This window comes from Centrocercus urophasianus, unplaced genomic scaffold (assembly GCF_019232065.1).
Source record: "Centrocercus urophasianus isolate 14NV4802_14NV808 unplaced genomic scaffold, USGS_Curo_1.0 seq_17, whole genome shotgun sequence".
Taxonomy (NCBI): domain Eukaryota; kingdom Metazoa; phylum Chordata; class Aves; order Galliformes; family Phasianidae; genus Centrocercus; species Centrocercus urophasianus.
Window position 1 is genome coordinate 23,827,134 of NW_024884722.1, and position 27,902 is coordinate 23,855,035.

At 45.3% G+C, this 27,902-nt stretch overlaps 1 protein-coding gene across 1 annotated transcript; it reads left to right on the plus strand.

The window, feature by feature from the left end:
• The first annotated feature begins 199 nt into the window (after positions 1–199).
• SGPL1 (sphingosine-1-phosphate lyase 1) lies at positions 200–27,883 on the plus strand. The gene is made up of 14 exons (XM_042817816.1): positions 200–249; positions 6,134–6,299; positions 8,173–8,240; positions 10,091–10,238; positions 11,796–11,875; positions 13,356–13,484; positions 19,647–19,735; positions 20,835–20,940; positions 21,413–21,511; positions 22,537–22,686; positions 22,930–23,168; positions 23,552–23,698; positions 24,649–24,769; positions 24,860–27,883. The coding sequence occupies exons 1-14, from the start codon at positions 247–249 to the stop codon at positions 25,004–25,006; spliced, it is 1,692 nt and encodes a 563-aa protein (XP_042673750.1). The 5' UTR covers positions 200–246; the 3' UTR covers positions 25,007–27,883.
• The last annotated feature ends 19 nt before the right edge of the window (positions 27,884–27,902 follow it).

Below are 27,902 nucleotides of genomic sequence, written 5' to 3' on the forward strand. Positions count from 1 at the left end.
TAAGGAATAAAGAAAACAAGCCCAAATAAGACTTTCTCTCACACCCTTCAAAGTAAAGCACTATTATACTTTAAAAAATAAAAAAGGGTTGCTTTCCAGGCTCTGATGCTTTCTGGAACTTAAGAGGGCCGCGGCGCCGCTCAGGCTTTAATGGCAGGGCGCGGCCTGCAGGGGGCGCTGTGCTGAGGGCGGGGCGGGGCCGGCTCAGGGCGCAGAGCGGCGGCGGCCGAGGCGGCAGCAGGGGCGATGGTAAGCGGTGGCGGCAGCGCGACGGACGGGAGGGCGTGGGGCGGGCAGGGACAAAGCGGCGTGCGGCTGCACGCGGCCTCCGGAGCTCGGACGGCCGGCAACCGGCCCCTCAGCCCGGCTTCTCTAGGCGCGGCTCCGGGTGCCGTGCGGCCGGCAGCAGGCCTTGCGGGGCGAGGGGAGCGTGCTGCGGGCGCCGGGGCCGCCCGGTGCCGTCCCGTGCCGTCCCGTGGCGGCGGCTGTTGTGTGCGCCCTCCCCTCGTGCAGCCGGGGCTGCTCTCTGTCCGGCTTTGCCCGTCCCTTCTGGCCTCCTGAGCGCAGCTCTCCGCCCTGCGAGCCGTGCTGGGGCAGCGGCGGCTTCCTTTCTGCAGATGAGATTGATGTTTCCTAGAAACTCGGGGCCGCCGTCTCTCGGAAGTGTTTGATGTGCTGCGAGCTGTTTCCTTTGCCGTCGTAACTCCCAGTGACCCTCAAAGGCCATCCTGTCCGACCCCTGCAATGAACAGGACGCCTACAGGTGCTCAGCCCCATCCAGCCTGGCCTTGGGTGTCTCCGGGGATGGGGCATGCACCGCCTTGCTGAGCAACCTGGGCTTCACTGCTCTTACAAAAACAAAAGCTTTGTCCTTCTATCCAGTCTAAACCTCCCCTCTTCCAGCTTGAAACCGGTTCCCCTCATCCTGTTGCGACAGACCCTGCTAAAGAGGCTGTCCCCTTCCTTCTTGCAGTGGTACCTCTGCGAGCTGCTTGCAGAATGTTTCAGATCAATGCCCATTTTGTTCTCCAGAAGGCATGCAGAAAGCACTGCGTGACCTGCATCTGAGTGGGTGCCAAGCAGCAAAATGTGTCCGGATGAGTCCCAGCACAGAGCCGAGTGCTGCTCGTGTCCTCCTGGATGCTGGGAGAAGAAGAAAGCATTGCAGGAGCCTGAAGCCACAACCCCAGGGAGAGCTGTAATGGGTTCACGCAGGGTATGCAGTAAGTGCATCCAGGCCCTCAGAGAGCTGTGCTGTCTGCAGTGTGCCTGGATGTGTGCAGAGGCTTTATAGATCCATTTGTTGTAGTGAGCAAAGGGAACGAGAGGTGCATTGTGTATTTTTCGGGCTGAGTACTTGCTTCTGAGGCAGTTTGGTTTCTTAGCTTGCTGAGGAGAGCATCTGTTAGGCTTTGTACAATAGCTGCTCTTTGTGGTTTTTCCCTCGCCCCCACGTGAAATCTGAAACCTAACCTCATTTTGAAAGCCCTTTGGGCTGTCTAGAACTGCATGTTTTTTGAGCCTGGGATCGGCCTTTTCCCATCCTTGTGTTGATAACTTCACATTCCCCTCTGTGTGGAGCCCCAGGGTGCTGCCGGCCTCGCTCCAGGCTGCTGCCTGTTTGTTTTTGTGCTATAATTAGCCCGTCACTGAGAACTCCCTGTGAACTTCTGGGCTGGTGGGTTTGTGCGCCTGCCTTCACTTTGCATATGCTGTGTACAGCAAAAGAAATGCTGGAGGAAAAGGGCTTCTAGCACTGTAGTGGTGGGAAAAAATGCAGCACAGAAGACGCTGCAATAAGCATGACCTGGCCTCGATTTTCTTTCAGAGTTCAGCCTGTGCGTCTAAAGACGTGTGAGTCTTAATTTTGGTGAGATCCTGTCTATTATCACTGCATGGCCTCACGTCCCTGGGGATGGGCAGTATGCAGGCCACAACTCGGGCTGTAATTAGGAGTTGACTAACAAATATTCCATGCCTAGCGCTTATGTAAAGGTATTTGTCATGCTCACGAGGGCTGGAAGCACAAACCAAAACAGTGCACCCTCGGCGAGCCAGGGCATTGCTCAACCCTCCAACTCCGTGGCAGGAAGCAGGCTGTGAGACCAATGGCACCACAGCAGAGCTGGTCCCGTGTCATCGTACAGGACAGACGTGCCTCTTGTGCAGGCACAGCTAATTGCAGTCTTCCTCCTCCTTAGGCAGATGATAAATAAGCAAACTGCTGTTCTTCAGCTTGTTTTTCATTGGAACCTCAGCGAGCTGGCTGTGTTGGGAGAACCAGTTGTGTAGCAGCTCACGCTGTCATTGCCACAGCAGTGTGTGTTCCATGTCAGGCTTGACCCAGGCAGTGCAGCCTCCCTGCTCCATAATTTATGATGTGATGAGTTGTGCACCGTCACTTCGCTCATCAGCCCTATCAGTAAGGACAGACAGACAACAAACACAGCATTAGGGTTTGGGATTCCTGTGTTGGCTACCTGGCTGGGCAGTCTGTGGTCCACAGGAGACAACTTCTGCCACCCAGCCACTGCTTTTCTTGCAAGCGCTTGGCACCGTGTGGAGGTGCCAGGTGCCCACGTGGCTGGTTTGTTTTAGGCTGGGCAGCAAGTGCTGTGCTTTTAGACAAATGGCTGGAGAATGTATAGACTGGGGTGAAAACTGAGGATGTGGTTTGATCTTAGCAGTACCTCCTCGCACAGTGATTCTAAGATTCATGCTACTACCTAAAATAAACTTGCCTTTAAAAACTGCTTTTACTCTCTGTTCCACTTTAAGTGCTCTCTGGGGCAGGGAAGATTCTGCTGATAAACCTTTTTTCCAGTCTTTGCGCAGGTAAACTTTTCAGTGCTTGCACTTTGTGGTGTCAGAAAGGGAAGGCACTTTACCAGCAGTGTGAGGTTCCCCAGTATATTGCCTTTATCTTTTTTATCTCTTAGGTTTAAACCTGCAGCAGAGGAAGTGCTGTTCCAGCAAAACTACCAAATCTGCTGTAGCAAGCTTTGGCAATTTTCCCCTTCCTTCTTTCCTACGTTCTGGGGTAGAGGAGGATTGCTGCAGTTCGTTTGTCCCCTTCTGTCATGGTGTGAATGCTGTATCCCTGGAACAGTTCAGCTGGCTAATGGCTTTTAGAAGTCAAGTCCTAAGGATTCCTAATCGATGTAGCTAAAAATTCAGCATGTAAACTGCTTAGGTTGCTGAGTGCATTAGTGTCAGTACAGATGAATGCTGCAAGCCCTAATGGGGCAGTGAGTATTGTATCTAATACCTGGGTTTGTCTTAATGCTCTGACAATTAAAAATAAATCTTCCAGTGGGGCTAAATGTAGGCTGTCTATTTCCCCTGCCTGCTTTCTCTAAGAGAGGGAGCAATGTCTTTGCACATCGCTGAGTGTAATGAAGACACAGGGTATGTCTGAGTGGTACCATCAGTATTATGAGTAATTGGTAGACCAGAGGTCTCATATCTTAGTAGATACTTTGGGGCAAAGAAACACTTTGAAAATGCTGAGCATGCAGCTTATCAAGGAGCTGACAAATTGCATTGCATAGCTAACCAGTCTTCTGAACTGAGAAACAAAGATAGGGCAACACGCATGTGTTGCTCATTCAGCTGTGATGTCTTCATTAGGCACCTGTGCTGCTCTTTTTTTGTTTTTTATTTTTTTCCTGATCATGTCAATGAAGAAATGCTGCTGTACAGAAATAGCTGTAAGGCTGCATCACAGGTTGCAGACATCCCACCCGTGCTTTGCTTCTGTAGTAAGCTCAGAGTGGAGCAGCCTGCATGGGCAGCCTGGGGCACTGGGTTGAGAGCTTTTGAAAAGGAGAGACCCTTGGATTTGCTCATCCCTGTGCTGGGCAGCAGGACTTGCACTGGAGCTGTGCAGCTGGGCTGAGTCTGGAATGCTGACTTATTTTTTCCTTCCTTTCTTATGGAATGCTGATGCGCTGCTGACTACTGATTTCAGTGGAGAGCGTGTGGTTTGACACCAGAACGTGCATTTGGCAACTTCCGTCCAGAGTTTTCTCCAAGAATGAGATGAATGTCTTGCCAGATATCGTTTTTAACTTGGCCATTGTCATGAGTAACTTCTGTCTAATGTTGCATTCCCTTGTCATTTTGGGCATGAATCTTGCACAATATTCCACTGTCAAGAGAAAACCCACATCCTGCTGTGTATCTGATACAGTAGGGTTTTCTTGCCACTGCTTAACAACAGTTCTGGAGGCACCAGTGCATTAATGGCTCAGTTCCCACACGTGTAAATGCACTTCCAGCACTGGCTGAGATCCAGATGTGAGCTCTCAGGCAGTGGACCAATGATGTCCTTGCTGGTTAAGCACTCCTTTCCAGGGGTTTTGCTGAGAAAATTGTGCAAACTTGATGAAACTTGAGAAGTGCCTTTGGTTAGTTGAAAAGTGCCCTAAATCTGTGGGTTAAGTCATCTTTGTGGTGTTGGAGTTGGAGGACTGGGCGCTAACCCTGACACTATTAATTGCGGTGGTTTATGTGGCTGGCTTCTTTTTGGGCTGAAGTGGCTGGGGCATTTGGAAGCTGCTCTGTGCCAGACATATGGGTGCTAATTTGGCTTCCTGTAGCTGAGGGCTGTTCCTCTTGCCAGACACCTGGTTTAGCCCTTTTCATTCTGTTTCCTCCTGCCTGTGTTGAGGTGTGAGCGATATTGCTCCTCTGTGATGCCTTGGCACTGTTGGTTTGCTGGAAGTTTTTAGCCTTATATTTGGGATGCTTAAGTGGTTTGTTTTTCTTTTTTGTTTGTTTGTTTGTTTTTAAAATTCTCTTGTATTATACATATTTTACTGCTTTTCCTGTGTAGCGATTGCTCTTTAGTGCTTTTTTGTAAGTACTTTCTCCTTTGACTGTTTGGAAGCTCTTGTTTTTTTTCTAGGCTGTTTGTAATCTCTCCAACTGTGTTGGGATCATGGTATCATAGAATGCCTTAGGTTGGAAGAAACCTTAAAGACCATCTGGTTCCAACCTCTTGCCATGGGCAGGGTTGCCAACCAAATGTCAGGCTGCCCAGGGCCCCATCTGATCTGGTCTTGAATCCCTCCAGGGATGGGGCACCCACAGCTCTGTGCATGTGTGCCAGTGCCTCACCACCCTCTGGGTAGAAAATTTCTTCCTAACATCTAACCTAAATCTGCCCTCTTTGAGTTTAAAGACATTTCCCCCTTGTCTTATCACTATCAGATCATGTAAAAAGTTGATCTCCCTCCTGCTTGTAGGCTCTCTTCAAGTACTGGAAGACCTCAATGAGGTATCCTTGGAGTTTTCTTTTCTCTGAACTGAACAAGTCCAGGTCCTTCAACTTTTCTTCACAGGAGAGGTGCTCCAGCCCTTTGATCATCTTTGTGGCCCTTCTCTGGACCTGTTCCTATAGCTCTGCATCCTTGTGCTGAGAATTTCTATAAAGACGCCCTGTAGTGGGGAAGTGATACTTTCCCATTGTGAACCTTCTGTTGTCCCTGTCACTACTTCTGAGACTCACAAAGGCAGCATGCTTTAAAATTGTGGATAAGGTTCTTGAGCTCTGTCCTGACAGTAGTTACTAGCTTGACATTGTAATTACGATTGCATCACAGTTTTCTAGTTGTATGAGTTATGTTTTGTTGTGTTGGTTTTTTTTCCCCCCAGTAGTGTTTGTCTCTGCCATCCTTCCTTTATATGGAATACGATAATCACTTCTTAAGCTTGGAGTGCTGCTGAGTACTCTCGTCTTTAAATGTCCAGCCTTTGGTACTCAAATAGCCCTGTTTTGGTGGTACCTGCTGAGCGGTAGCAGTTTAGCTTTCACTTGCTCTGTGGACAGACAGACAGTTCCTTGGAAAAATAATACTGTGATTTGACACAACTGTGTCCCTGGGGCCGTGGTATGATCTGCTGATGTTGACTTGGGACCTTGAGACTTACACATCTATCGGTGGCTTTTGGTTGGAAATCATTGACACCTATGTGTGCTGTTGAGGAGTTAAGGAAAGTGGGAGGTCTGTTTGCTGAAGAGCACCTTTTTACTCGCCTCTCACGGCAGGGAGTTCTGTCATTAAAGCATTTCTGCTGCCCTGTTTGTGTGTGTTTGAGCTTTTCTCAGTGTCTGTTTCCCTTTGCACAGGATGCCATCACTCCCTATAAGGAGATCCTCCAGATGTACTGGGAGAAAGTAACGAGCTTCGTGAACGCCCGCTGTGATGGACTGGAGCCCTGGCAGCTGGTTGGGCTGACGTTTTCCTCCACGCTTCTAACTGTATGGCTGCATGGCTTCCTCTTCCAGTCCGAGAGTAAGAACTTGGCGTGGGGTTTGCCTTGTGTGGGGTGGGAGGGGGATGCAGTTGCTCTCATGTAGTGGAGGGAAAAGGATGGAATGAGAGCGAGCGTTTGTTAAAACACGCCTTCTGCTGCCAGTGAGGATTAACAAAACCCTTTTCCAAATTAAGGATGAGTCCTGTCTAATCAATGGAACGTCCCCATTCCTGTAGAGGGTGTGGCAGGCCAGCCTGGAATGTGCCCATATCTCCTTCCTTTGCTTTGGGCTCCTGTGAGCTTTTGGCTACCTCACTTGTTTGTCACAATACTCTCCAGCTCAAAACCTGGGGAATTTGATTCAAGTTCTTAGGACCTTATGTATATCCACACCCTGTAGCCAAATGCTTGGATAGTATTTGCTCTCAATTGCTTCCCTGCCGGAGGAGGGAAATTTGATGTGATGTTGGGAATATGTTTCATCCTCAGGATATTCAAGGTAACTGTGTATGATCTAGCCTCTTCCTGCTTTGTGATTGCTGCGCTGACAGCTCTTCTGTAGGACCTTTAGATGAACCTGCAGTCTGCTCTGCCTGTGTGATGGTCAGGAGAGCTGCCTTGCCCCCAGAGCAGAGCAAGGTGCTTTGCCAATTCCATGGGCCGTAGGGTTATGCTGTAGTGACAGCTTTTTAAAAATAGCCCAGTTTTTAATTTGGTGCCTACTTCTCAGTAACTGAACGCTGGGAACACCAAGCCTGTGCTCAGTGTAGGGTCATGCTAACTACTTGTCTGAAATTTGTACTGTTGCACAGTGTTTTAAAAATATTTACTAATGGCTAGGAAATCTAATAAGGCTGTCTGATTTTTTTCAGGAGTCTACAGTTGTGTGTTTTTTCCCCTCAGCGTGGAAGTTCTTAATTAAATGGTCTGCACACAGAAAATGTACAACGGAAATGCTATTTTCAGAGTGCTAACAAATATTTGCTCTAGAGTGTGCCAAGCTGCAATTGCTGTCCTCCTGTAGCTTCTCAAAATAGATAGGAGCACATATAAAATGGAAAATAATGGGCCAGTCTAATGCTATAGATAAATTTGTGAAGTTTTAAAATGGTTGACTACTTTTCTTTTTTTTTAAAGCTGATTTACTCTTTCCTGCTGAAAGCGTCCTGTAATGCCAGTGCTTGATTGAAATGTCCAGATGACTCAAAAGGCATTTTTGATGGCTGTAAACCATCTCTGTCATCCTGCTTGCATTCCTGCCTTTGAAGCTACCCCAGGAGTTTTCCGGTGTTTGTCATCAGCGGCTTTTCTCATTTCATATTTGGGCTGTGGTGGTGCATTTCCCTCCTGTGCTGGATGGATGAACCCTGAAGAATACTTGTTGCATTCCAGCTCGGTTCATCCTGCTGGGGCCTGGGAGCCGGTCTCACGTTGCTGAGTGTTTGCATGTTGCAGTTCTATTCTGGTTTGAAGATGCAGAAAATACTTCCAAAATTATTTTCCTTTTTGCTGGAGATCTTGCCTTTAGCGAATCCTAAACTCCCTTCCTTTGTAAAACTCCATGTGTGGGTGTAAATTCCCATTCAAGTAGGTGCTGTCCTCTCATACGCCTGGGTTGAAAAGATCTTAGCCTTCACAGTTGGCATGACTTTACTCAGCAGCCCTAGCAGTAAATTAAGAAAATGAGTCAAATAGTTGGTTCCCATAGGTAACTGCTGTTGGGCAAACCAGTTTCTTCTGCAGCCTGACCTGTGTCTGCTTTCTGATATGATTCTCTTTCACCATATCCCCTTTGTGACTGCTTTATTTTAGCCTGGATCAGAAATACTAAGCCTGTGTGGTGAATTATTGTGCTCTGAGACTGTTTTTGGTTTCTTAACATAAGGTTAACTTGTGACTTTTCCCTTTCAGGTTTAACATCCCGAACTAAAAAACAATTCTTCAGACTGTTGAGAAAAATGCCATTTGTTGGGGCTATAGTAAGTATTTGAACAACTTATTGCAATGTTTTTTGAGCCTGCAAAGCTGTATTTTCTGTGTCTTTGCTGTCTCTTGTTCCTGTTATCATAATGATGCAAGAATACTGATGCCACTACCTGGTTTAATGAAAGACATAATTTCTACCTAGTCTTTTTGTAATAATATTGCACTCATAAATTGGAGGTACCACTTAAGTATACCACCAAGTATCAGTGAGTCCAGAGGCAGAATTTTCCAGTGGTATTTCTTTGCTAGATGTCAAGAGAATTGCTTGATTGGTGGGAGAAGGGGACACGAATGAACTTGTGTGTTCTTCTGAAACAGTGTCTTGTTCTTGAGCAAGTGAGAGATAGGGTCTGTTGTGCAACGTGGAAAGATAAATCTTTTAATCAGATGGCTGTCCGTGTCTAGAGCTCAGATACCTGTTAGCAAAAGCTTTATAGCACAAAGATACCAGAAGTTGCTGTAACTGTAATCATAAAGATGAGATGGACTTTAGTGTCTGGAAGATGTTTTTTACATAAAGACTTGAAACTATGGATGTCAGCATGTTTTAGCACGTCATGACTTAATCATCAAGAAGTACTCAGCTTGTTTTTTTTTTTTTCCTAGTCAATGGTGCTTACCCATTCTTTTTGGTGTTTACACACTGAATCAGTTGGGGCAGCATGAGGGTGCCAGCTGTTGTAGGTGACTTTATCAGATGGAAGTAGTGAAGAGCAGCCTTTTCCTTTTGACCTTGCTATGGTTGCAGCTATCAAGTTTCTCCCTCAGCCTTCTGTAAGGGAATAATGGGAATAACATCTCTCCTTCTTTTCATGTTGTGCCCCAGTTTTACTTTCTGGCTGGTCAGATGAACTAAGTGTTAGTTGTCCCCTGCTTCTGCCTGTTAGGAAAGGACACCTTCTTGGCCCCTTGTATTCTATTTTATCCAGGTTTACCTTCTCAGAGCATAGTAATGTTAAGCTCTCCTGTGCCAGAGGACTCATGCTGTGCCCTATCTGTGTGCTCTTCCCACTCTTTGCTAGGCTGATACCTGATAACCTATCAGTTGCTGAAAGGAGGCATTCCAATGTCCAAAAGTCTTTAAAGCTGATAATATTCCAACACCTGTGTTGTTCAGAAGATTGTCTGCTTTGAAATGCTTTCTGGGAAGGAGTCTGGGCCTCCTGGATGTGGGGTGTGATTAAGAAGGAAGAAATCTCGTAACAGCGTTTATAAGGGAGATTTCTTTCATGTTTCAGTTTCCATGAGCCTCTAAACTGTGTATGTGTTGGCAGATGAGACAAAGTACAAAATGCAATGAATCTGAAGACTTCTGTAAATTATGGGCTGTGATTTTTAAAAAGCCTTAGTGGATAGCAGTGAAATATTTCTGCTTTAAGCTTTGTTGTCCCATTTATTAAAGAAAGGACTCAGAATTCCCACTGTTCTTCATTATCCATTAAAGTACAATCTCTTTGAACAGGGCAGCGAACTCTGCCCTGTTATGTTAAACGCAGCTGAGCACTGCTCTGCAATCTCTTGTATTAGCTACTTGGTACAGTTCTGTTCTGTGCCAGCTAGGATGCCTTTAGGCAGTTCCCAGTGCTGTTTAGAGACTAGTGTATGGCTGTGGGCATTTCAGGAGGCATTTTGGACAAGGACAGCTTGTTTTTGGAGGAAGAAGTTGGTAGGAAGGGAGAACTGTGAACTCTGCCATGCTTTTTTGGTCATAGAGTTAGAACAGATCCTACCTGTTCTGCTCACTGGTTTGAAAGTAGCCAGTGAGTTCAACGTCACACGCACTGAACTGTAATTTATAATGTGGCCAGTACCTTTGTTGATAGAGTTTTTCTTTCTTTCTTAGATTCAAAAGAAGATTGATGAAGCCTTGAATGATGTCACTTCCAGTTTATCCTTCCTGAAAGATGAGAAGAATTATATCAAAGTGCTGCCAGAACAAGGCATGGACCAGCCTGAGGTTCTACAGAAGATGAAAGAGTACAGCTCAAAAGGTATGACTGTGAGACTGCTGCAGTGAGGGTGGGTCCCTTTCACAGGCCTAGCATTAGGCTTACTCTGCCAAATGGGATCTAATGACTCCTGCTCATAGCTTTGTCTTACGTACAACATCTTGCTGATGTTCTTCACTTACAAATTTATGTCTGTTTTCCTTCTGGAAGTGACAAAAGTCTGTATTTACATCTTTTAACAGTGTATTCAAGTATTTATGTTGAAGTTCCCTTTCTTCCCTAGGAGTTTAGAGCTAGCAGTGATGGGAGAGCTGAGAAGAAGAGAAGTACAGAGGGAATTATTTGAATGCAGTTTTGAATACGTTTCTGAGCCTTGATGTTTGTTTTTTTTCCAGAAATGTGTTTTCTGTGAAGCCCAATGGAATATTCATAACCAAAGGAACTTCCAAGCAGTGTTTTTAGGGAATTTCCAGGACTCTTTTAATCAAAGTCATAGTGCTTTGCACCTTCAAAATGCCACTTAAGGAAGGCAAGGCCACTCTGGCTTGAATGCATAAAAGCAGTGTCTGAAACTCAGTTTGAATTAGCTGACTGATGTAAATGTCTCCACCCTGGTTCACCTGCCTATTACTTCTAATGAGCAAATGTGAGTGACTGACTGCTTATCCCTTCCGCCAGTCTGATAAATACTTGGAATTTTCTGCTGGAAAACTACTCTGAATACAAGAAAAGTTTTGCTATAGAATATGCTCTAACAATTTCCTTTTTTCTACTTCTGTGTTGTTTGTGCAACTTTCTGTATCTGTCTTCTGTCTATGTTATTCCTCTTAGTGATTATTCCCTTCATTCACCAGGCTTTTGTTCCTTTTTTCTTTTCCTTTTTCTGTGGCTTCTCACACATTTGCCACGCCGTTTGAAAGCTACTTAGAAGTGAAGGCTGGGCTGTGACTTGGCTCACTTGGTGTACTCTTGTGGAGCTGATGCCATTGAGGTTTATGCAGGAGAATACAAAGAGACAGGTGGAAAGGCTTTGCTTGGATATTTGGCAAGGGAAAGTGGCCTGGTTAAGTGTGTTGAAACACTGTTACACAGGGTGCCCTGCTGATGCTATTCCGTCCACCTGCTCTTGTTTGTTAATGTATCAGAGGCACTTAACTGAGAAGTCCCACGCCATAGTTTTGAGCAATACAATCTTGGCCTTTCCATCTTAGTTTACAGCAGTGTGACGGGTGCTCTTTGGATGTGACTAGCTTGAGCAACGAGAGCTCAACTTTGTGGGCAGGAGCCTGGGGAGTCTGAGTAGGGATTAAAGTGGATTGCACGTTAATGTAACTGCTTGCTGCAGCTAGCTGTTTGTGCTAACACTTTATTCATTATTTATTTGTTATTTGCTGTGTCTATGGGGCACAGGATGCCAGAGGCATAGCACTACAGGGAACTACTTCTGTGGCACAAAAATCATGCTTGTTCCTCGTCAGTGAAACCTAAAAGCAGAATCCTCATCTGCAGAACTGCTGTGGAGGCTTTCTCTGTGCTCTTCCACGTGCTTTCTGAGAATGGCTGTGCTTGCAACCAGTGTGCTTCTTTCTTCTCTTTCAGGAGATGTACGCTGGGAGGATGGGAAAGTCTCTGGGACCGTGTACAGCGGTGAAGAGAAACTTACCCGTCTGCTAGTGAAGGTAAAGTGCAAGCAGTCTAACTGGGCATCTTAGAGGTTTTTAACAACTTCAGGGTGACCAGAAACCCTCAACGCTGTTCCAGCGTATTTCATGATGAGCGGGGAAGATCTGAGGCTTAGATAGCCCAACTCTGAAGACAGAGCCATGGGTATATGTAGGTAGAAAGGCATTTATTAGCAAAGCACTTGAGGCTTGCAAAGCTGGCCATTGTGAAAACAATATGAAGATAACTAGGATCCAATCTGATAAGATGTTTTGAGTAAGAAAGTAAGAAGCTGAGTGCAAGTGAATTGAAATCTGGTACTGACATAAACTGACATAAAATGGCCATAAGTCAGCTTCAGCAAGCCCTGTGATGGATATAACTGTGTAGGCTGAAGCGAAAGGATCCTTGCCTCTCCTGCTACTGGGTTGCTGTGGGACTTTGGGCTGCAAAAGCTTGACTAAACAAAGCAGAATTGGTCTTGATTTAAGCAAAAAAGGATGTTTGTAAAATGTGTTTGGCATTGCTGTGCAGTCCAAATTGTACAACAATGGGGCACTGGCATGTTTCAGTGGAGTCTTTGTTAGGTCTGTTTACCTAGTCTGAAACCTTCCCCTTTGAGAAGGTTGGAAAAAAAATAAGCAGCCCTAAGGTCTGTTTTTCAACGTATCTACTTCAAGAGTTGTTTTTGCTAAAGGAAAATCTAGCTTTCTTGCTCCTGGGAACAGCATTTGTAACAGCTGTAATGAGCTCTGTTGGGTGGTTGCTATTGCTGTTTTCTTCTGGGGAAAAATAAAGCTCAGAGCTGCCTTGCTAGAGCAGCGTCACCTTGGATTGAGTGCTGTGTGGAAACATTCCCTCCGTCTATGCTGATTATTCTCTGGCTTATTCTGCAGTGTTTCTTTCAACATCCCTGCAGTTGCTTTTTCATCGTGGCTGCAGGAGGTCGGAACTGGCCTGTTCCAGCCTCATCCTGCGAGCTCGCAGTTGCAGAACGAGCATGAAATACTGGTTTCCACAGCCACTTTTGCTGCGGTGTGGGTGGTCAGTTGTGCTTTTCTGGCTGCTTCGGAATTGCCCTTTAATAGTGAATTCAAAAACTAGTTCTGCAAAGCAATTTTTGGGAACTATATACTGGCCTGCTTTGCATAAAGCAGTCATAGAGTGTGCATACACCAGGTCTAGGTGTAGTACAAAAGAACAACAGATGTTTTTGTTCTTATTTAAATAGCTAAACCATTAAACCTGCCTTTACAACACGCAATATTGCTGTTATAGAAGCATTCCAGAGACCAGAATGCCCTAGAAAAACAAATGATTTTTTCTTTTCCTCCCAGCAATAGCTTCCCAGCTTGTGGTGAGCACTCGCAGCAGGAGTTAATACTGCACATAGTCTGCTTATATACGCAGTGTGTGTAGAGCATTTCTAAATCTGGACCTCTTGCTGATAATCCAAAACTTAATCTGCACAGCTAAATTTCTGTCTCTCTTTTGAAGGTGTATGAAGAGTTTGCCTGGAGTAATCCCCTCCATCCAGATATATTCCCTGGTTTGAGGAAGATGGAAGCAGAAGTAGTCAGGATTGCCTGTAGTCTCTTCCATGGGGGCCCCAGTTCTTGTGGTGCTGTAAGTAACCTGTGTCCAAGTGTCCCATGAGTTCTTGGGTATTTCTGACTCGAAGTGCTAGCCATCCATCTGAGGCAGAGATTCTGGTTTATGATTCTGGCGTGTGCCAGGGCAGTGTCTTTGAATAGCTCCTGTCAGGTCACGTCTCTGAGCTGGAAACCTGTGAACATGCCAAAATGCTGAGACTGAGGACAAGGCTGACTGGCTGATCACCAGCAAATGGCTCCAGGTATTGGTGGTCAAGCAGGCATGGCACTGTACTGTCACTTGTTCTTCCCAGATTTATGAGACCTTCCAGTATAGTGGAGTGGAAACCAGTTCTAAAGCCTCGATGGAGTTCATATCAAGAGTCCAACTGTGTGCTCTTAATGCTGATTTCTTTTAAAGCCGGTCAAAGAACAAAAGCTATGAACTTGCACAGTAAATTATTGTTGTAAAAATATGCCATAATTTCTTACGCTCCTTCCTCTTGGTTTGCCTTTCTGATAGGAGTTCTAAATTCCTCAGGCCACATTCTTTCCCTGTTTGTGGTGTCTGAGACAGTGAGGTCTTATTTCCTAACGTGGTGTCGTGTTGCAGCTGACATGGAAACTGCTTGATAAGTTGCAGAGAAGTAGTTCTGCTTGTGAGAAGCATGCAGATGTGATTTTTCAGAGGCTGGGTGTGATATGACTGCTGTCTGTATATAAGGCAGGGAGGAAGAAGGCCTGCAGAGGCTAAAGATCGGTGGGGAAAGGCAGTGTTGACACAAGAGTTTATGGGATGAGCTGGCATTGAATGGGCTTAATTTGGCTGTTGGAAACTTTACTGTGTTGAAGAGTTAAGTATTAGATTAGCTGAATGGTAGAGGTGGTTAGGACTCCAGCTGGATTGAAGACAGAGCTGGATCGTGCAGTGACTATCAATTTAAGGTGTGATTGCCTTCGACAGCAGGAAGTTGTACCCTGTGACCTGGCTTGGGTTCTGAGTTCTTCAACCCCCTCCACGTGCTGAGTGAGAATGTATTCCTTGTGCCACCCTCAGGTTTAGAGAAGCAGTGCATTTCTTTGCATCTCAAAATAGCTTGACCTCTTCTCCTTGCTGATCTGCAGAACTGAGGCTGGCCATGGAGAGGGGAGAGGCTGATTCTAAAGATGCTGAAAGTCATCTTTATGAGTAGTGGAGATGTTAATTGATACAAATCAAATAGCTCTCTATTGCTTATTATACAGTTGGAAAACTTTGCTTGTGGTAGTCTGCTTCTTCAGTTCTCTTTATGTTAATCTGTGCATTATAAAAGTGTCAACCTTGGCCCTGTGAGTAGATCTGTGGGGAAGTAGGATTGTATGGGAGGAGAAATTCAGAATGGTAAAAACTTGCTCCACAGTGATCACTCTGTAGCCTGTGTGAGACCTCTGCTATCATTCTCTTGGGAATTGCACTTTTCCCTCTCTCTTTGCTTTTCCCTTCAGAGGATTGTGCTGCAGGGCTGCAGCTTGGAGCCAAGCAGAAGCAAAATGAATGGGGAGGTGTGTAGCCTGCCATGAAACTATGTTCCAGCTGGTTGAACAGATAAATTCTTAGGGTTTGGGGGAGGGCTGAATGGATGATTGAATGGAAATAAAAGATTAATTGTACCCCTATAATTATCTTGTCCAAAAGAGTCTCTCCAGTGGACTTTCTGCCCTCCTGCCTGTGTCTGGTGGAGCTAATGCTGTTGGAGAGATGTGGGGGGATGTAGGGGATCACGTGCTCTTCAGGCAGTTGGGCTCAGGGACTTATTATTTTCTTCTTCCCTAAACAGATTTAGTATTTCAGAATGATTTCTGGAGGTTTGGGCAGCAACAAAGCCATTTTAAAAGAGTGTTTTTTTCCAAACTGCTGCTCTTCTTTCTGTCTCTGCAAGGCTGTGGCTTCTGCAGTTCTGCTCCAGTACCCAGCGAAGCTGAAAAAGAGAGATGGCTGAGCCAGGCAGTGCTGTGAGTTATCTTTATCTTTGAATTGATCTGTTCAGGAGATACTGTGCTGCTGGCTCTTTCCAGGGAGGTTTGTGGTTTGCTTGATTCAGTTTTGCAGTGCTGTAAAGTTTTTTTCTTTTTAAAGAAAAAAAAAAAAAAAAAAGCTTTTTTCCTCTGAATTTCAGCACCACTCTGAGAAGTAGAGTCTGTTGCCAGGTCCCTGTCTGCTGTATTTACTGACCTGATGGAGGAACCTTGGGCAACCTATCCAGTTCTGTTGGTTTGTGAAGGCAGACAGAGCTGGTGCTTCTGAGGAGCTTGCTATTTGGGGGACAAAGAAGAAAAGTCTGAGCTTCTCAGTAAGGCAAATTAACTTCCTTTTTGTGCTCTAATTTCCATGACACATTGCACTTTTGGGGGTTAATACTTTGGAGCTCCATCTGAGAAAAGCTGACACTTTGGTGCTGCTCCCAGGTCTCTTTGCAGCCTGGGCATCTCCACGCAGTCCTGCGGTGCAATGTGTGGATGCCTTCCTGAGGGCATCTCTGGAGATCAGTCTGCTTCCTCCTGGAAGATATTTGGTGTCTTATATAGATGTTAAAATGAAACATGTTTCAAGTTTCTGAATGTTGTAGGTGAGCAGCTTGCATTATTTACAGGAGATGCCTTTATGCGAGGTGCGGGGGCTGTGAGTCTCTATAGTTTAAATGTGAACATAAAAATGCTAGCAGGTCCTATGTGGGGGTTGTGCTGGCCTGCAGTTTGCCATAAGCTGTACCAAGAGATGGCCCAGGTTTTCAAGTAGTGTTTAAAGGCAATCATTTTTAGCAGTGAGTAGATGCTTCCTATCTGTCACTAGCTACTACTTGGTTCTTTCTTTTAATCACATCACACAAGAGACAGGATTTGGTGATTTTTGGCTCCCAGAAAATTCTAATTGTGATTGGGGAAGACTAATTAAGCTCAGTACATACAGGAGGAATGGGAGAATGGGAGGAGAATGTTTTCTTGCCTGATACGTTCCTGCTCGCAAGGTGCTTTGTTTTGCAGTGCTGGCTCTGAAGATCTCCCCTCTGATGTGGGGAAATCACTGGTTTTGTGCAAGCTTCTGTGTCTTTTTTTTTTTGTTTGTTTGTTTGTTTTTTTTGAGTAGTTTTTTTAAACTTACAGTAGGGGCAATTTTGAATGAAGTGCAGAAGAAAATTGTGTGTGGGGTGCATGTGTCTATCTGATGTCAGTCTCCCTGTGAATTCTTTGTGCTTTGCAACTGGGCACAGGCGAGGAGCCAGAATCAGAAGATGCAGACTCAAGCCTCCTACAGAAGCTGGTTTGTCTCTTCCTCCCAAATTTGGGGGCTCCAGACTTGGTCAGAGAACTGCCTGCTCATTTGGCATAGGAATTGAGCAGTGGGATGTGAGTGCTGTGTCCTGGGGGGGCTTAGACTCTGCCTTGTCCTTCTGCAGAGCTGTCAACTTTTATCTGTGATGACAAGTAGGTCACCTTGTGAGAGATAATGGGTGGAATTTACAAGCAGTGGGCTTACAGGGACTTTACACAAGCTTGCCACTATGCTATGGCCTTATGGGTTGTGGTACACTTCGGCTCTAATGCTGCAGTAGAAATAAACGGTAGCCCACTGTTTTATTCATCACATAGCTCAGCTCAGGGGAACTTTTCTCAGATGTGTCTCCAGGGTCTGAATGAATGTGGTGAACTGCAAGCAAAACTTCCTAGAGACTGCGAGCTAAGTCAGGGCTCTTCTGTGTCAGGCATCTTAACAGTGGTGTGGCAGAAAGCCTGCTTTGGGGACTGTACCTTCTTGCTGTTTTAATGCTGAGGCTCCAGAGTGCCGGTGTTTGGAAGGAGTGAGCAGCAGGAGGGGCATAACGAGTTTAAAGAGGAGGGGAGATATTTTTTCCCCTGTGCTTTCTCCTTCCCCTCCCCACTTGGAAAAAAACAAGGAAGAACAAAGAAAGTGTGTTTGTTTGCTTTTTCCCGTGTGGTTCATCTGGCTTCTCCAGATACTGTGGGATTGGAAAGCTGCTGAAAGCAATGCCAGCTCCCAGCCCTTCTCCCCACGGCATTGCATGTGCCTCTGGACTTTCATTCTGAGGAGGAGAAAACACGTCTGCATGTGCTGTGGGCTGAATCACTGCATGCTGGCTGCTGTGGGTGGTGGGGATATCGGGTCCTGTGATGGTGGGTCAGGCTTGAGCTGGTGCCTGGGAGGAGGATCCGTCCTGGATCTGTGACAAAGTGGGACACTGACCTCCTTGTGCTTTGTGCCTCAACATTTGCACGCAGGTGGTGAGCCAGGTGTATTGTGTGTGAGGGCAAGGTGTTGGTGGAAAGACTGCAACAGGAATAAGGCTGTTGTTGCAGAGGTTGCTTCTTGGGGAGGATAGAGGTAGGGCTGCTTGCTCAACAAGGAGCACACATGGTCGTGCACGGTGTCTGTTGCTCAGCATTGTGAGTTCCAACATACCAAAATCGTGCCCAGTACTGTTTTCACAATCCTTACAAAGCTGTAAGCAGTGTTGCAAACTATATTGCAAATATACAGTTATTCTGATCCTCTTCCCCCACCCCACAGTAGGGAGTTCATGTTATGCCAGCTGTTGTTTTCTAAAGATGATAGCTGACAACTTTACAGATCTTTTCATAACAAGGATTGAGAAGTGAATGACGTAGGCCATAAAATGCTTAGGACATTGTGTTTCTCCTGCCATCTATTTGCTGCACAACAAATGCAGTGATTTCTTTACCCAGTGTGAAGCTCCGTTAGGTTTATTCAACAACAGCTGTTGCTTTACAAACTGGAGAGGAAAAAAAAAAGCAGAAATGTTAGTGGTGAGACAGTGACTTCCACGCTGCCTGTGGTGGCAGCTGCTGCTAGCTTCCATCCTGTTAAGATATGTGGCAGAGTGCTTTTCGTGCCTGTGAACTTTGTTCCTTTTCTCTGTGCTTAATGTTGAGTCATTGTCACAGTCACGCTTCTTTCTTGGGTTTTGATGTTTTGCAGCGATGTCAGCGGGGGAAAACCAGCAGAAAACCCAGACTGGCAGAAGTCACAAGGCATACAGATGTGATTGCGTGCTTTTTATGTTTATTTGGGGTGTGGTGTTAAAAGGAGAAGTATCAGAGTATTCAGCAGATTTGGGGATCTCAAAGCAGTCCTCCATACGTGCTGTCATATTGGCCTTTCTTTCACCCAACCCTGTACCCCTGTCTCAGGTACCAGGCCTCCCCAAGGTATGTCTCCCTCAGCACAGCAGTGACAGAAGCATTGACACCTGCAGCCTGCTTGATAAACCAACCTCACATTTTACTAGAATCAACTTGCACTTTGAAAGTTTTGCACTTTTCTGTCCCTTGCACATCAGGACTCATAAATGTTGGCTGGAGAGAGACAGTTGTCCAATTAGAAGAACTTACTTTTAATTTATTTATTTGCAGAAAGCTCTTGAGTATGCAGTAGTAAACTTAGTCAAGCAGCTGGCATGTGCCTTCCTCTCTTCCATCTTGTGATGCAGAACTCCTTGTTCACCTGAGGACAGGATGAAGGATGTGAACTCAGCATGGCCAGTGGGTTGTATGGATGCAGAAATTCCTTCTGAGGTCCTTGAGGGCTTACAAGCTCCAGCCTTGTAAGGACCAGACCTTGGCTGGCTTCTACAGAGAGGGCTCAGCACTCTGCGCTGCTCCCAGATCAGGGAAGGTTTCCTGGCTCAGGAGTAGTGCCAAGATCAAGCTGGCTCTGGGCCCCAGTGTGGCACTACTCCAAACCTAATAAACTCTGCTGTACTTTGATTGGCTTAACTTACTTGTTTCTGTATGCGTGGCACCATTAATCTGAAAGCCAGATAAATAATGCCCAGGTAATCAAGGGGGTAAGTATGTGCTTGTAGTTTCATAAGGAGTGGTCATCTCTGTCAGCTAGTGACTGTGCTGTGTGGTCCCCTCTCATTAGGCTTCTGTGCTTTTATTTCATTTAACTTGAAACAGAGAAGTCAACATTTAGTTAAATATGCACTTTCAACCTGGATGTCAGGAAGCAACCTTAAGCTGCTCAGTGCCCTTGAAAGCCTGAGTTGTCCTATGCATCTTCTGCCTCCAAGCACTGCTGGGCAGAGGTGCTGTGGCAGCATCCCACTTTCAGTTTTCCTCTGCTGCAGCATCCACATCAGCGGCCATTTTCCTTATTTGTTTCTTTTCTTCACAACAGATGACATCTGGGGGAACTGAGAGTATCCTGATGGCTTGCAAGGCGTACCGAGACCTGGCTTATGAGAGAGGCATCAAACATCCAGAAATGTGAGCAATCCTTTGTGGCTGGGATTTTTCTTTGTGGCCTTGCGACTCGCTGTCCTTCAGAGCTGAGGTGGCTGCTAGACCCCAGCATTCCTTCATTTCGTAGCCACCTCTTTCTTGTCCACCTCTTTTTGAAGGCCCTGAATACAGGAGGGAACCCTGGGTTGAAGGGAATTGCAGAAGCACAGGAGCCTTTGAGTAGCCTGGGGTGCCAGGTGTGAATGTTGGCTGCGGAGCTGTTGTAACTTCACTATGCAGAGTATTTTTGCAAATACCTGCATGCAGCTGTAGCCAGAGCCTGCTCATAGCCGCTCTGAGCTCCTCTTGAGCTGAGATTGCAAGGCACTTTGAAGTATTTAAGGGTTTTGATTTATTCAGATCAAAGAGGGTTTAGCCTGAAAACTCTGGGATTGATTGGGGCTGAAATGAGGAACTGTGCTAATCGTTAGACTTCTAATAGAGGATTTGCTCTCTAATGGGGTTTTTTGTTTTTTTTTTTTTTTCTTTCTAGACAGTGCATCAAAAATGTTTCTCTGGTTAATTGCTTAAGAGGGGAACATATAAAGAGAGATAAAATGGCGTTCATCTTCTGCTGAATTCCTGTGGCTCTTTTCTTCCTTTTCTAACAATTTTGTATGCTATTAAAGGCCCCAATAAAGATGTGAAAGCAAGGTTAACTGAAGCGGTTCAGACTCTGCCACTGGAGGTGGCAGACATCAAATGTTACGTTATTTCAGTGTACTTCTGTTGCTCCTTGCTTTTTATTGTCATGTGCCCCTCCTGAGGAGGGTGAGGTTTTGGAGACAGTAAAATGTTGTTTGATACGACAAGAAGTTAACCTTCATAGGAACTCCTGATTCACAGGAGACAATGCAGTTGGAACAGAATGACTTTATTAGGCTTTCTTTGGATTGTTTCATCCAGAATAGCGCCTGGTCTTTCCTGTGCCGGTTGAAACATGTGCGTGGTCTGTTTGTGACCTGTCCCTAGGGGAAGAAACACTGAAATACCTGCAAGCTGAATTCTTTTCTTTTTACTCTCTTGTTCGTGCTAAGACTTACATGCTGCCTGGGTTGAAGTATGTGATATGTTACTTTTCTAGGTTGGTCCCGGTGAGCGCTCATGCTGCGTTTGACAAGGCAGCACACTACTTTGGAATGAAGTTGATTCACATCCCATTGACCAAGGCTATGGAAGTGGATGTTCAGGTATCACTCCAGTCAGTGTGGAACTCCTTTCTGTGGGGAAATTAGCATTACGTAGGTAATAGCAAAGAATCTGTTTACCCAGGACTTACCCAGCAAGTCAGTGGATAGAGTGCTTCATGGGTACAAGGAAGGACAGTGGGAATAAAAGTGTCATTGCATACAAGATTTTGGTTGAAATAAGTGGATGTAAGCCATCCTTTTGTTCTCTGTCATTCATTTAGAATGGAATAGTTTACATATTTTGGAAATAGTTACAGGTTTCAGATGAGGATGAACAAAACAGCTAGTATTTTCAAGTGGATAGGTCTTCTGAACTGCTGTCTTCTCATGCTTATAGCTCATCACTTTGCTTTCTGTGGGCTTTCTGTTAGATTTTAAGACCAGGCGCTGCATGTTTTATTTTTTTTATCTTTCTTGGCAGGGTGGCACTTGGTAAATGGAATGTGAGCATCTTCTCTCTTTAAATCTTCAGGCAATGAGGAGAGCTATTTCGAAGAACACAGCCATGTTGGTCTGTTCTGCTCCCCAGTTCCCACATGGAATTATGGACCCCATCGAAGAGGTGGCAGAGGTAGGATGCTCCTGGGGCTTCTAAGTGCTGTAGCAGTAATACTTTTGCATTGTTCTACACAAGAAAAGTGAGCGGAGAGGTGTTCCAGGATCCCAACCTGTGAACCTAATGAGAGGTGCAGATTGGTGGGAATGTGCTACTGCCATTGAATCAAATCAATTGTTAGTCAACAGCAGCATATGCAGGACATGATCTGGAAAGCGGGAATGCAGGACTACCTTTTTTTTTTGCACTTACTCAGTATCTTCTGTGGGAGGTTAGGCTTTAAATACCAGATGTTACCTCTGGGCATTGTCATATAACAGTTTGCATGGTGCTGGGTTCGGACTTAAGCTGCTGCACACAGTGTGATGTGGCAAGGCAAAGTGACAAGCACATGCTTTGTCTCTGAACTCCCCAGCCTGTGCCGTGAACTCCTGCTTAACTGAAGGCAAGTATTGTGTCTGTGACTTAAAGCTTTGCTGCTCTCTCTGTGAAACCAGCCAGAAGGGTTTGTCCTTTGATATCCGAGAAGAAATAACAGCAAAATAGTCCACCTTGTAAAAAGGCTTTGATTTAGGGCCACTGGTTGTAGCAAGCTTGGTGCAGAAGTCAGAGGAATGTGTTGTGAGGAGAAATCAAAGGGCCAGGATCTCGGTTCAAACACGCCTCTTGGTTTTACTTTCCTTGTTCCAGTTATTTCTGTTGTATGTAACCAGCCAGGGCTTCTGACTTTCTTTTCATTTGGAGCATGTCCTCACGCTTTCTCCGGGATGCTGCTGTCAGACCAAATTGACTCATCTCTTTGTCGAATACAGCAAGCTGCCCAAACAGAAAGGTTTTATCTTGCTGGTGCTGTCTAAACATGCAGAATAGGCTGGAGAAGGCATCCTACAAGTAGCCAGTCCTTCCTGGTCTCCTGTCCTCAACGAGTTGAGGGTGGCGTGATGTTCTAAAAATGCTTTCAAGTGTGAAATACTGGGTACCCCAACTAACTCACATTCTTTCCTGATTGCGTTACTCACTCAAATCTCGTTTACATGCAGCTTGCAGTGAAGTACAAAATCCCCTTCCATGTCGATGCCTGCCTAGGTGGTTTTCTCATTGTTTTCATGGAGAAGGCCGGGTTCCCTCTGAAACGTCTGTTTGACTTCCGAGTGAAAGGTGTGACCAGCATTTCTGCTGATACCCACAAGGTAAAAATGGGAGAGAGAGTTCTTCCAATGCTTTCATTCTGGGGGAGCGATTTCTGATGCCATCCTTGGCACCAGGCATTTCTTTCCTGCAATGTAGAGGAGCGCTGAAGGGCAGGGGCAAGGGTTCAGGTGCTTTTGTGCAACATGCCTGTGGGCAAGTGGGTTGTGGTAGCAGTGTGTAGTAGGTGCTTGACCATGCTACTGAGTCCTGCTGCTTTTTAATGCCTTGTTACCCCTTTGCAGTATGGCTACGCTCCCAAGGGTTCCTCTGTGGTGCTGTACAGCGACAAGAAGTACAGGAGCTACCAGTACTTTGTGGCACCTGACTGGCAAGGGGGCATATACGCCTCCCCCTCCATAGCAGGCTCCAGGGCTGGTGGAATCATAGCTGCGTGCTGGGCAACTCTGATGCACATGGGGGAATCTGGCTACGTTGAGGCCACGAAAAGGATCATAAAAACAGCTCGCTTCCTTGAATCAGAGTACGTGTGTGCCTTAGCTTTTTGGGGTTTTTTTCTGTTGTTTTCCTAGAGAAGCTATTGCAAGTTACTCAGGGATCCACTGGATAGAGATAGGAGAAGATACTTGTTTATGCCCAGGTTGTCTGCGCAGTGCCAGACTGTTGAGGGACTTGGAGTGGTGGGGTGCTGGCATCTTTATTTAGCTGGTTTTGCTCCAAGAGTTTCTTCTGACTCTTTGCTTCAAGAGCGTCTTCTGCTTTCTCTTCTTTCCTTTGGTAGGCATGTGCTCTGCTCTGTTCCCCTCTCTTCTGTTGAGGCCCCAGATAGGTAGACTAAATGTCTGTCCCCTTCCTGCCGTTTCCTTGTAACCCTGCTTAGTCATTTCTTTTTAATGTTCCTTCAAGGTTGAGAAAAATTGACAGCATCTTCATTTTTGGGAAACCTGAGGTGTCTGTCCTCTCCGTTGGTTCAGACACATTTGACATTTATCGGTTATCTAATTTGTTAGCTGCAAAAGGATGGAACTTGAACATCTTGCAGTTCCCACCAAGGTGAGTTTGTGGTCATGCTGTTGTAGACAGAGGAGCAATGTGCATTGCCAGGGTATGCAAGATAGTTGACTTTAGGCCACCTTAATTTGCTGAGTGGTGTTGTCTGTTAGCTGATAAATTGTATGCAGACTTCTTCTCTATGGAGAAGCAATTATGTTTGTAATTGCTCATATATAGCAGCAATAGTAATATTAATAAGCCTGGCAGAGGGCATAACTGGGCTCCCTTTCTATTTATCTCTGCTTTGTGCAAGCAGAAAAATGTAAATTGCTGGGGCTTTATCTCATGTCTGCTAGTGAGTACACATAGATTTATTTGGTTGGTTTTTTAAATACCTGCCCTCTGAAGAGGAAGGTAATTGAAAGAGCAGTGAAGGGCCAGTCATTTTCAGTGATGTTTCCAGCCTGATGCCAAAGAAATGTTTGTCAAAATTGGTTTTTTTTTTTTGTTTTTTTTTTGTTTTTTTTTAATAGGTGGAGTTTGCATTTCTGTGGGTGAGAGGGACAAATGTTCTAAGATAGAGCTGCATTAAAATTTTTAGATTTGCAATTGTAGATTTGAAGAGGAGTTTAGAGAGCCTGAAGTAATAGCTTGGAGGTGTGAGTAACTCTGCTCCTCCTGGTGGGGGCTGACTTCCACGCTGGGGGTAGCTGACGTAGTAAGGAAGTGCAGACCTTTAATCATCTATGCTGATGTCAGGAAGGAAAGGGGAGCTGCCACCTTGCAAAAGAAGAGTTGAACTTCCTGCAGCTTGGTTCTAGCAAGTATTTTGCAGGGGTTATCTATAACTGGAAAGAAATGAATAATCTTTACCCTTAATACCAGTGAAATGTTAATTTAAGGAGGTAGGCAGTTGTTATTGGCTAGGGAAGGAGCTGTCAGTTGCTGTGTAAATGTGCAGCTGCCGTACACAAAGTGACTGATCTCTCCTCTCTGCCCTGCCTGCCCAGCATTCATCTTTGCATCACGCAGTTGCACACGAAGCCTGGTGTGGCTGAGCAGTTCCTGAAAGATGTCAAAGACAGCATTGAGGACATAATGAAGAATCTCAACGCCAAGACCACGGGCATGGTAAGGATCCAGAGTGATGTGTGTGTGCAGTATGAGCTTGTTTCTTGAATGACGTTAATGATCCCATGTAATGACCTCTTCTCTGCTTAGGGAGCCATCTATGGAATGGCCCAGTCCATCCCAGACAGGAGCTTGGTAGCAGAGATTTCCCTGGCATACTTGGATGGCCTGTACAGCACGGATGTTCCTGGCTGTGAAAAGCACATGAACGGCTCTCCCGGCCACAACGGACTGTAGCACAACAATTGGTGCCTTGCCAGCTAGCACTGGGGTGGTTCTAAATGTTTCCTAAGGAAGGAGATTGCAGTAAGCCTTTGTTCTTAAAGTTGCGGGTCTGATGGCAGCTTGATGTCAAACTTTGTTCCTCATCTTTGTCTGCTCTGAAATCTGCATTATTTTCACACCCAGCTTTAGTCCTAAGGCTTTTCTTCTCCTCCCCCTGTATATTTTCATCGTGATTACTGATGATGAACTGAATGTCCATTCCACATCTCCAGATTCCTCAGGTATTCTGTATGTCTCTTTGTTCCTTGCTGTTTCTTCTCCTCAGACCGTGTATTCAGCTGGTGTCCAGCCAAGCCAAGCATTAGATTTGAATTCTCACGTTATGTTCCAAAGCTTCGCTCTTCCCAGGAGTTGAAGGTAGAAAATAAATAGAAAATTCTGTTTTCTTTTGAGTATTCCTTCCAGCTACTGCATTTAACAAACTGTACTGGAAGCCTTATGTATCTATGTAACGCAAAGGAAGGATGGTCACATTACTCTTTAAAATCCCCTCCGGAGACCTGACTGCAGTCATTGTCTATTGAGGAATGGGGAGGGGAGGACAACACACAATCCTTTTCTGGAATCTCTTCATCTGAATAACAGCAAAAATAGAAACCCAGTGGGTGGTATACAGAGAGGAACTGAATGGTACTGAAAACCTTAGGTACGTAGTATCTGTTTTACTTCCCTGCCTCTTCTAGAAGGCATGCATTTACCGCCTAGAGTGCTGTTGCACCTTGCACAGTTCTGGAGGGATGTGCAAAACAGTGATTTCGCTGTTGAAACTTGAAGGTTTTGCACTATCCCACGATGCTGTAGTTGAGTTGGTCAAGCCCTGGCATTGATGATAGCTGGGGACTTAATGTGCAAATGTATGCCACCAAAGCTGACCTTTTTTTAAACCATAATTCTTTAGTATAACAAGGTGACTTTTGTAATAGGAATTAGTAATTTCTCTGCTCTTTGCACTGATTCTTTTAAGGCACATTCTCAAAAGGGCATTCACCATTGTGCCTTGATGCTTCTCTGGCTTTTTATGGGATGCCAGGGAGGGTTGGAGGGGTCAGCTGTTGACTGCAAGGTTAGCTGCAGCCATTTCCTTATGGTACTATATTGAAAACAAAACCTCAAAGGCAGACTGGCCTCAGGTAAACTATGCTTGCCCATAAGACAGAATAGTAGTGCTATTGAGCCAAGTCCCTTCACAGTATTACAAGGATGCTGGCATAGTTCTGAAAGGTAGAAAATAGGATGCAGTAAGTTGGAGGTAACAGAGCTTTGGGCATATGTCTCACCCTTCCTGTTTTTCTCCACTGTTTTTACTGGAACAGAGCAATGTGAGGTAGTTGTTGCCTTAAGGATGAGCTAGATTCTCTCGAGTTGTTAAACAGGGCTGGAGTTACTCCTGGAGGGCTTTCCCATGTGCCTGCTCTCAGCTTTCTGCAAGTTACATAGAGTTTCCCAGGCATGGTTCATCATTTGGGAGAACACTGTGCCATGGCTACAGCATCTGAAAGCATCTCTGCCACAGGGGGCTGCTTGGCCCTAACCTGACTCTCACAGGTTTGACAAGCCCAAGCACACACTTGCACAATGATTATGCAGAATGAGAAGGCTTCTTAACAGCCACCGCACACTCAAGTGTAGCCTTTTGCCCAGTGGGGAAGAATAACTTGCTTTTTAACAGGTTTATTCTCAGTGCTAGGTGATGAAGTATTTTGGCCATCGCCTGTCATTGATGACTGTGCATGACTCTGAGCTCTTCTGGAAACATCACATTTGAATTGTCTGTTGGTGGTGTTACCAGCTCTGGCTTTTATGTTGGACCTCCTTATTCTGTTAACATCTTACTAATGTGATCATTACTGCATCTCTGAGTTTGCTGTACTGTGGAGAGAGTCTGAAGTGTCTGGCTACTGTGATGGTTCTCTTTGAACCAACATTTGGAAAACATAAAAAGGGAGCTAGTCTTTTTGTTCCTGCGTTCAAAGATAATGGGGAAGGAACAGAGTGGGGTGAAGGGGAGGAACTCCTTCCTCTTCCCTGCTTGCCTTCCCCCCAAAGAAGGTTGATGGATCTGATGGATCAGTGCTCCCTTTCATATTTTCCTGTGTATTTCAAGATGTTATTTGTAAATCACTGTATTCTGGATTCACCTACTAGTAATATTTGTGGGTTTAATTGTTTAATATGTGTTTGTTCTATATTGTAAATGTAATTTTGTGGTCAAGAACAGGCCACTGTAATTTACTGCTGTGTAGTCTTTATTCATCCTTGTTATCTAACATGAAATCTGCATCTCCTTTGTCATGCCAAATGGTTTGAGTGAAAATTGAGAGTAACAGGTTCAATAATTGTTTAAAAGGAAGAAAAAAAATGTGAAAAAGAACAATTGTATGGACTGGATTCTGATCTGGAAGTGGATTGGCTTTAGACCTGGAGGGATCTTCCCAACTGTTAATTCCTGTGAGATTGCTTACTGGCCAGGTTTTCCAAGTGAGACACTAGATTTACTTGCACAAGGCACTCCTGAAGGAGTTGGGTGCTCATAAGGTACTAGACTGAATAATATCCGGTGTGATGGACCAAGAAGAGATGTCTGTCTTCATGCCATGGATTTCCTCTGCACTTTTCTGATGACTTAGAAGAGTGGAAGGGTTGCATACAACACAATAATATATTGCCCAATAAACTCGCACTGAATGTTTTTAATGAATGAATGGGATCAGTTCCTCTGATGGCAGTATTCTGTATTGCTCTAGTTTGCCAGTGTAAAACTGTAAGCTGAAATAGCTGACAAGATGGTGAAGATGGGCCTAGTTTGTATTAAAGTGGTGCATTGAGCTACCTAGGCTTGTTGAACTTT

Excerpts from the sequence above, each read along its gene's own strand:
- SGPL1 (XM_042817816.1), top strand. Across the intron at positions 8,241-10,090 it reads TGCCATTTGTTGGGGCTATA|ATTCAAAAGAAGATTGATGA; the intron begins GTAAGTATTTGA and ends TTTCTTTCTTAG. Across the intron at positions 22,687-22,929 it reads TTTCTGCTGATACCCACAAG|TATGGCTACGCTCCCAAGGG; the intron begins GTAAAAATGGGA and ends ACCCCTTTGCAG.